This window comes from Globicephala melas, chromosome 13 (assembly GCF_963455315.2).
Source record: "Globicephala melas chromosome 13, mGloMel1.2, whole genome shotgun sequence".
Lineage (NCBI taxonomy): Eukaryota > Metazoa > Chordata > Mammalia > Artiodactyla > Delphinidae > Globicephala > Globicephala melas.
In genome coordinates, this window is record NC_083326.1 from 73236010 (window position 1) to 73244729 (window position 8720).

Sequence of the window (8720 nt, forward strand, 5' to 3'; positions counted from 1 at the left end):
CTGGATTGTCACAGGTGGGTCACTGCATACCGACAGCTGCACGAGCCACCCGCCCCACACTGCGGGGAGGCTGGCCTCTGCCTATTCCCGGTCCCCCAGGGCTCCTGAGGGAAGCTGAGGCGGCCACCCCCAGATGTCTATTCCTGTCCCTGGCCTAGTGCCGTGCTGGGGAAGCAACAGCTATTTTGAGACCCTTCTCCCTCCAAACATGAGCGGTGGGAAGGCGCTGGGAACATCCCGAACTGGGAGGCCGCCCGTCGCAGCCTCACCCTGGATCTGGGCCACACCAGCCCTACGGCTCTGCCCCTTTTTCCAGCTCTGGTGATGTGATCAATTCTGATCACAGCAACCACAGTGGGATAACCCAGGAGAACAGATCCCAAAGGACTTCTGCTGGAGGCTGGGGCACAGGGCAGGCTGGGCCTTTCCCTTCAGGGAGGGGACGGGAGCAGCCACAGCTGAACCCACCAGCTGGGAGATGGAACTGCTCTGAGCTTGAAATTGGGGAAGACAGGATTCAGGACAATGTATAAAAATACTCAACATCTCCTGAGCGTTCACAATGAGACAGGCCCTGTTCTAAGCACTTGACATGGAGGTAATGTTCTAAGCACTTGACATGGAGGTAAGTCATTTAATTCTCACAGAGAGGAAACTGAGGTTCAGAGAGGGGAAGTGACTGGCCCAAAGTCACACAGCTGGTGAGTGGCTGAGTCAGGACTTGAACCCAGGTAAGCTGGCTCTGGAGTCCATGCTTTTAACTGCTTTTCTCCCCTCTGGGCCTTCCAAGCCCAGGAGGCTAATATAAATTAGGGGAGTGAGCACTGGGTTGAGGGTCAGTACCCCTTTGCCATTCCCAGGCATGTCACCCAGCAAGACCACCTCGGTGAGCTCAGCTTCCTTACCTGCAAAATGGGGGTCATGATAGAACCCACGGCCAGGGTTGAGGTAAGGATTAGTAATAACATACTGTAGTGACTGGGGCTCAGTAACTCCTCTAAATTATGAAACTAACATATGCACATGGTAAAATAATATGGTATAGAAGGGGACACAGTAAAAAGTGAGGTCCCCATCCTACGTCACACCTGTAATTCTTCTCCCCACAGTTAACCACCATCAAAGCTTTTGTGTCACCTTCTGGAAATTTTCCATGCACATAAAGAAAGAGAAGCTGAATAGGATAGTGGTTAAGGACAAGAACTGCCTGGTCCAAACCCTGGCCCTGCTGCTTACCAGCTATGTGAAGCTTCGGCAAGTTACATGTCATATGGGGTTAATAAAACTAAGTCCCTGTTTTATAGGGTAGTTGTGAGGATTAAATGAGTCAATCTATGTAAAGCATTTAACAAATTCTCTGGTACATGGTCATCTAATAAATATACACATACAGTGGATCCTTTCTGGCGGACATTGAAGTAGCCTTTTGCTATCACAAACAATGCTGCAAGACATGTCCTAGTCTACCTGTCATTGGGCACAAGTGCAAGAATCTCTGTGGGATAAATTCCTGGTGGAGAAATTGCTGGGTCAAACAGTAGTGCCTTTGTAATTTCAACTAAGTTGGGGATGAGTGAATCCTCACAGCAGGCAGGGCAGAGGAAAAGAGGTCCACAAAGCAGGGAGGATGAGGGAAGAAGCAGGATGGTTCTGTCTCTGAGGTCCAGGGAGGGCCGTGCCTCCCCCTGCAACCCAGTGGATACAGCAGCTCCCCAGGCCCCTGGCCAGGCAGATGGAGGGTTTAATTTTATCCAGGTTGTCCCCATAAAGGTTTTATAGGGAATTGGCTGATTGGATTAGAGGAGCAGGAGCCCCTAATGAGCAGCAGCTGATTAACAAAATGCTGAAGCTGAACAATGTTCCTTTGCCACCATCCACCACGGCAGCATCCAGGCTCTGATCGGGACCCCCTGGCTGCCAAAGACACTTCAGAATGTATATGCCTTCCTTGAACATTCCTCTAGGTCCCAGACATCCCAGAAGAGGTAGAGAGCAAGGGGTCAAGAGCACAGGTTTGGGGGTAAGACAAAAGGTCTCTGTCTGCTGAAATTACTGTGAGACCTTGGACAAGTCACTCCCCTCCCTGAGCCTCAGAGAATAATGGGGCCTACATTCATGGGGTTGTCATGAGGACTAAAGGAAGTCAAGCGCATGAAGTGCTCAGTACAGGGTCTGGAACAGAGAGCCTAATAAATGGTAGCTGGCGATGGGGTGAGGGGGAGGGATAAATTGGGAGATTGGGATTGACATATACACACTACTACATATAAAATAGATAACTAATATAGCACAAGGAACAATTCTCAATACTCTGTGATAACCTATATGGGGAAAGAATTTTTAAAAGAGTGGATACATGTGTATGTATAACTGCTTCACTTTGCTGTACAGCAGAAACTAAACACCACATTTTAAATCAACTATATTCCAATAAAATTTGTTTTAAAAAAATTGGTAGCCCAGAACGTAAGGATGAAGAATAAAGCCGGCTACTCTGGATCCCACCGCAGAAGGCCCTGAGAACAAGGTACATAGTTACAGCTTCCCACCTTCATGTTATGGGAGCATTTTAGCAGTTGCCTCAACTACCTCCTAGGGAATGCGCCAGGTTTCCCAGTCCGAGAAATGGGTTGTGTGATTTACGTTTCCAAGTAAGGTTTAAAGGACTTACTGGAGCTGATACTCGGCTTTGCGTCTGATCCAAAAGGGCAAATTGACAGTGAGAACCTTCAGATGGGAAGGAGGGGAAGAGCTCAAAGGAAGTTCCCCCCCACACACACCCATTCCTCCTTTTATCTGATCTGAGACCCACTCTTCTGAGTAGTCCCACGAGTCACAACAGCAAGTACCCCATTGATCTAGGCAGTAGCCGGTTAAGAGCACAGGCTCGGGGGCAGGGAGGTAAGGATTAGACTATTCCAGCGTGAGTTTTCGCGCCTGTGAGTTCACTTCTCCGAACCACAGGCCCCTTCCTCACCTGTAAAAGCGGGATGATAATGGTTCCAAAGACTGACGGACGCGCATTCTGGGGTCAGGCACTGCCGGGGCGCACACCCGCCGCCGCCAAGCGGATCTCCTGGCCGGGGAGGCAGCCGCTGTCCACACCCCAGCGAGCAGATTCCCCCGCGGCCTCCCGCGCCGCGCGCCGGGGACCCGGGTGATTGCAAACAGCCACCGGCCTCATTAGGAGACGTGTAATTAGCGGCTGGCGCAGCCGGAGCAGACACCGGCTAATTACCGCGGGGAGCGGGCTGAGCCGCCGGCGCCGCCCCTCCCGGCCGCCCGGGACCCTCGTGTGGCCTCCAGGCAGGCCGCCCGGCCTGGTCGGAGGAGCGGAGGCCCAGGACCGCTCCGCTGTGCTTCCCCTGGGGCTATGCCTGCGGGTAGCGGTAAATCATTCGCTCAAATCTGCGTTTACTGTGCACTCACTGTGCCAGGCGTTTGCCCACGATATCTGGTTTAAATTTCATATGCACCCATGAGGGAGGGACCATTATTATCCTGTTGCACAGATGAGGAAACTGAGATCTTGGAGACGCGAATCAACCGCCTCACAGCACGTGGCTGGTAAACGACGGAGAGGAGATTCTAATTTACGTCTGTAGTCTCTCCAGTGTATACGAAGTGGACAGCGAAACCGTGCACCGGAGGACATCAGCGGTGTGGACCGGAGCAAGGACCACGGAGTCGGATGGCCTGGAGTTCGAATTCTGATCCTGCTCCTTATTGGATGTGTGACTTTGCTGAAAGCCCCAACGGCATCTATAAAATTGGCGCGGTGTTTGGATTAAGTGAGTTGAAGGCTGGGAAGTGTTAGGGGAGTTACTTTAGGGACGGGACGGGAGGGGGGAAGTTCAGAGGCTGAGACTTTCTCCACGCACTACGAGCCTCTGACGCCCCCTGCTGACCAAAGGAGGACGCTGGCGGGAACAGTTTTTGGATAAAGAGGTGGTTCTTGGGTGAGGGGCAAAGAGCCCTGGTCCCTCAGCAGGACCACAGCTCTCCCTCTTCCCCTTACTTCCTTAGCATCCCTCTTTTAAGGTGACTTAGAGTGAGAGATGGAAAAATTGAGAACTCATTCCAGATCTTGCAAACAATCGGTTGTGAAACCCGACTCCCTTCAGGGACCTCACAGAGCCCACCAAGTCCATGACAGGTCTACAAATAATCAGGGATGGATATAAAGAGCTTGTTACAAGGCTGGGCATCGAAGTGCTGGGTATAACAAGAAAATCTGGAACTAATTTAAACGTCCATCGTGGGAATATTGACCAGTTTAGCAGCTGAAAAATAACCTTGAAGAACAGTTGACATTAAAATATAGTCAAATGACAAGAATGAATCGTACAGACAATATGTTGAGAGAAAGGAGCCAGACGCGCACACACAAACATGCTGTTGGAGATTTATATTTATATAAAGTTCAAGGACAGGCAAAGCTAATCTATCGTGATAGAAGTCAGAATAGAAGCCATTTCTGGGAAGGTTTATGGCTGGGAGAGGGCACAGGAACCTTCCTGGGTGCTGGAAATGCTCTCTTAATGTGGGCAATGGTTGCAAAAGTCTATACGTATGTAAAAATTCAGTGAGTTGTACACTTAATATGCGCTTTATGTATGTTATGCCACACTAAGACAATTTTTAAAAAAGATATTCAAGGGGAAAAAAAGAGTACTAAACAGTATGATCCTATATATATATATTTTTTGTCTGCTTTGGGTCTTGTTGCTGCGCGTGGGCTTTCTCTAGTTGCGGCGAGCGGGGGGCTACTCTTCCTTGCGGTGCACAGGCTTCTCATTGTGGTGGCTTCTCTTGTTGTGGAGCACGGACTCTAGGCACGCGGGCTTCAGTAGTTTTGGCACGCAGACTCAGTACTTGTGGCACACAGTCTCAGTAGTTGTGGCACGCGGGCTTAGTTGCTCCACGGCATGTGGGATCTTCCCGGACCAGGGCTCGAACCCGTGTACCCTGCATTGCCAGGCGGATTCTTAACCACTACGCCACCAGGGAAGTCCAGTATGATCCTATTCTTAAAAAGAAAATAAAAGGAAAAATATAATTTAACATACGGCAGAAGTTCTCATCTCATACTTTTTTTTTGTCTCAGGACCCCTTTTCACTCATTAAATTATTGAGGATCCCAAAGAGCTTTTGTTTTGTGGGATATATTGATATTTACCATGTCTGTTAAAACTGAGAAGTGTTTAAAACACAATACACAATTCTCTTAGCCATCAGAGCAATAATGTCAGCACTGTTATGTGGCCTCTGGAAAACTTCACTGTCCACTCTGAGACAGTGAAACAAATAACATCTTAGTATTATTATGAAAGTAATTTGATCTTGGGAACTTCCTGAAAGAGTCTCAGAAAACCCAGTGCTTCCTGGACCTCACTGGAGAACTGCTGGCACAGGGGGAAAATGAAGGAAGAAAACCCACTACATTATAAATTATTCTCTCTCGGTGCTGGGATTATAATTTATTTTTATTTGCTTCTTTGTGCATTTCTGTTCCACACAGAAAATATAAAGACCACGGATGGTTTTTGCAAACAAAAAACAAGACAATACACCCGACTCCATAAGGTTGTTGAAAGGCCTAAGCAGTAATAACATATTTGGCTGTATGGGGAAATTAAACCGAGCTCTAATCTGAAAATAAGGGTCTGATTTCCCCTTTGTCAATCCCTTGCCTGTGAGTGCAAAGTGTTGCCTTCAAAAGTTCCACCGTCCATCTTGGGGAGAAAATATAAGTGCACACACGACTGTGTTGCAAGCTAATAGAAGGTAAACGTCCTGGAGGTTCCGAATGCCGCGGCTGCGTCCTACACAGCGGTGGAAACTCCAGCGTGGGGCGTAACCACCCATCACAGCACAAGGTGTTCAATCTTGGAATCCAGCTCCCAAACAACTCAAATCAGCGAATATCTGAGCAGGCCGCCTGCGCTCCTCAGAGGGAGGAGGAGCTCGAAGGAGACCGACACGGGGCTCCGCCTACATTCTAGCTCCGCCTCTCCCTCTGAGTGGCTGCCAGGACAACTTCCCATTGGCCGCCGACCAGAAAGCAGACATCCGGTTTGCGGATCCGCCTGCTGGAGGCGGAGGCCGCAATGGTGCGGTTCAAGCACAGGTAAGCAGACCCTTGCCCGGTCCCCAGCGGCCTGGCCCCGCGCTCACCGCCCTCTCGCCCGCCTTAGGTACCTGCTCTGTGAAGTGGTGTCTGACGACCCCCGCTGCCGCCTGAGTCTGGAGGACCGAGTGCTGGGCGGCCTGGTACGGGACACGATTGCCCGCGTGCACGGGACTTTCGGCGCGGCCGCCTGCTCCATCGGCTTCGCGGGTGCGAGGGTGCTGGGGAACCGGGGGCTGGCGGGACGTGGAAGGGGCAGTGGCCAGAGGAGGGAGAAAGAAGGGGCACAAGCGACCCCAGCAACTGCCAAGCCCTGTGCACAGTCCTATGTAAGATATAATCCTTTAGGACTTTGCTGGAGGCCTAATGGTTAAGCCTCCTCGCTTCCAATGCAGGGGGCACGAGTTCGATCCCAGGAGGGGGAACTAAGATCCCACATGAGGTGGGTGGGGGTGGGGCAAAATAAATTTTAAAAAGATATCGTCCTTTTTAGGAATCTCGGATCCGAGCCCAAAGTCTGCGTGAGTCCAGAGTTAGGCGGAGAGCTAAGAGCAGTAAGCAGTGAGACTTTGGGCAAGAACCCCCTGTACCTATTTGACATATGTATTGTTTAACAGGATGGTGAAAATTAAATGAGGGAAGCCGTGTATGGTTCTAAGTTACTTGACTGGTTACGTTGACATCACATGGAAAAAACATTGTCAAAATTAACCCTGAAAAGGGCCTGTGAAGTACAGAATGTGTGTAGGTAAATGTAGAAGGCCCTTTCAACAGGCACTCTATGTAAACTCATTCTCTTACCATCTACTCAAAATTGAATCCAGTATAAGGAATGCACGTAGGCACAACTCTCCTACATCAGGTGAGACCCAGTTGGCTGCTACAAGAACCTGCATAGACCAGTTGCAGAGCAACTTGCTTTTCAGCCAAGGGTTTTCTGAGGAAGATGGATCTATACGCTCCCCACCCATTCATTAACTAGTCAGTCGATTAGAAGACCGTTTTAAATTCTGAATTCACCAATTCTGAGTGGTGTGCGAGGCACTGGATGTTGTTTCTCTCCCTTCTGTAAATGAAGGTCTGTCCTAATTTTTTTTTCTTCAGAAATCATTTCTTGCTTACTGATGCATCCCAGCTGCCACTGCCTTGAAGGATCTCTAGCGCATAGGCTCTGAATTACCCCAAGATGTTTAACCCATTCCCGAGAATCCAGTTTCCCCAAATGATTTTTTTTTTCCTGCTGTAGTGCGATACCTCAATGCCTATACTGGAATAGTGCTACTTCGATGCAGGAAGGAATTCTACCGGCTTGTGTGGTCAGCTCTTCCCTTTATCACATACTTGGAGAACAAAGGACACCATTACCCGTGTTTTCTCAACACCTTACACGTGGGAGGTATGGGTGCATGTGATATGTCTCATTTCCAATAGGTAACAAGTTCAGTGTTCAGTCTTCAGTGGTGGGTGGGTCTTCCTGCTCTCCTGCCAAGAGCAAGATACTTTTTCCTAGCTCTGCAAGACTCTTGAGGCAAACACTTTTCACAAGCTGTTGACCACAAAGCTCTTTCATGTGCCAGGTACAATCAGAACATGTCAGAAGTTCCTGATTCAGTACAACAGGAGACAGCTGTTGATCCTGTTGCAGAACTGCACTGATGAAGGTAAGGCACGCTAGCCCTGTGCCCACTGAGCAAGTGACTGGCCTCCTCCTCCAGCTGAATGAAAGGCCACTCCCAAAGACATCTTTAATCACCCGTACTGTACTTTCTTCAGGAGAACGAGAGGCTATCCAGAAGTCTGTCACAAGAAGCTGTTTACTAGAGGAGTCGTCGGCTGGGGAGGAGCTTTCAGACAGTGGTGGTGAGGAGGCTGCTGAGGCAATGGAGTGAACCTCTACAGACTGCCCTGTGCCCCAGCCTCAGGGCCCACTTGTTGGGACAGGACATTCTGGGAGGCAGCAGCATCTTCTGTACTTCTCAAACAGCATGACTGCTGACCAGAGGCCAAGTGACCAGCTCAAAATGGACTTATTTGCTTAAAACTAATCGAAGTCACCTTTACCCAGCATTGCCTGGTTAAGTGGTTCTGGAGGTTGTGAAGCCCCTGGAGTTATAGACATCTTTGTATCTAACTGCCTGGCTGAGAGCAGGTTTAATAAATGTATTTGGCTTCTGTAGTATTTAGTGCGCATGTGAAGTTCATGCTTGGCCTAGTCTCTTTCACCCCTCCACCCTCGGCTGGAAAACTGGCTCCCCATGTGGTACTAGATGCACAGCCTCCCACTTGAAACCTTGTACCCCTGCCCCTAGGATGGGCCCTAAGTAATCCAGGTCATTCAGAGTAGCAGTTTTAGTGAGACACAGCAACTAAACTGGCACAAATCTATAGCTGGTCTCAGTACTGACCCACAGGACCTTAAGAATTCCAGATTCCTTGCCAATACTTAACCAGGTAACCTGACAAAAAATACAGTTCTTGCAGTTTTGAGTGGGGAAAAAACCTGGTCTCACCTGACCTCATTATTACAAAGTCAAGCAGCAGCTGCCAACTTCTGGTAGTTTTCCGCAGTTCCACCCTTCCCCATTGCCTT

General features: G+C 49.4%; 1 protein-coding gene across 1 annotated transcript; it reads left to right on the plus strand.

The window, feature by feature from the left end:
- The first annotated feature begins 6030 nt into the window (after positions 1-6030).
- On the plus strand, positions 6031-8306 carry POP5 (POP5 homolog, ribonuclease P/MRP subunit). The gene is made up of 5 exons (XM_030860559.3): positions 6031-6130; positions 6198-6340; positions 7377-7526; positions 7708-7791; positions 7904-8306. Exons 1-5 carry the CDS (start codon positions 6111-6113, stop codon positions 8017-8019), a joined length of 513 nt encoding a protein of 170 aa, XP_030716419.1. The 5' UTR covers positions 6031-6110; the 3' UTR covers positions 8020-8306.
- The last annotated feature ends 414 nt before the right edge of the window (positions 8307-8720 follow it).

What these genes read in the sequence shown, in the direction of transcription:
- POP5 (XM_030860559.3), top strand. Translation starts at nt 6,111, where the DNA reads ATGGTGCGGTTCAAGCACAG. An exon ending in ATGGTGCGGTTCAAGCACAG is followed by an intron (nt 6,131 to 6,197) that starts GTAAGCAGACCC and finishes CGCCCGCCTTAG; the next exon opens with GTACCTGCTCTGTGAAGTGG. An exon ending in GCAGAACTGCACTGATGAAG is followed by an intron (nt 7,792 to 7,903) that starts GTAAGGCACGCT and finishes TACTTTCTTCAG; the next exon opens with GAGAACGAGAGGCTATCCAG.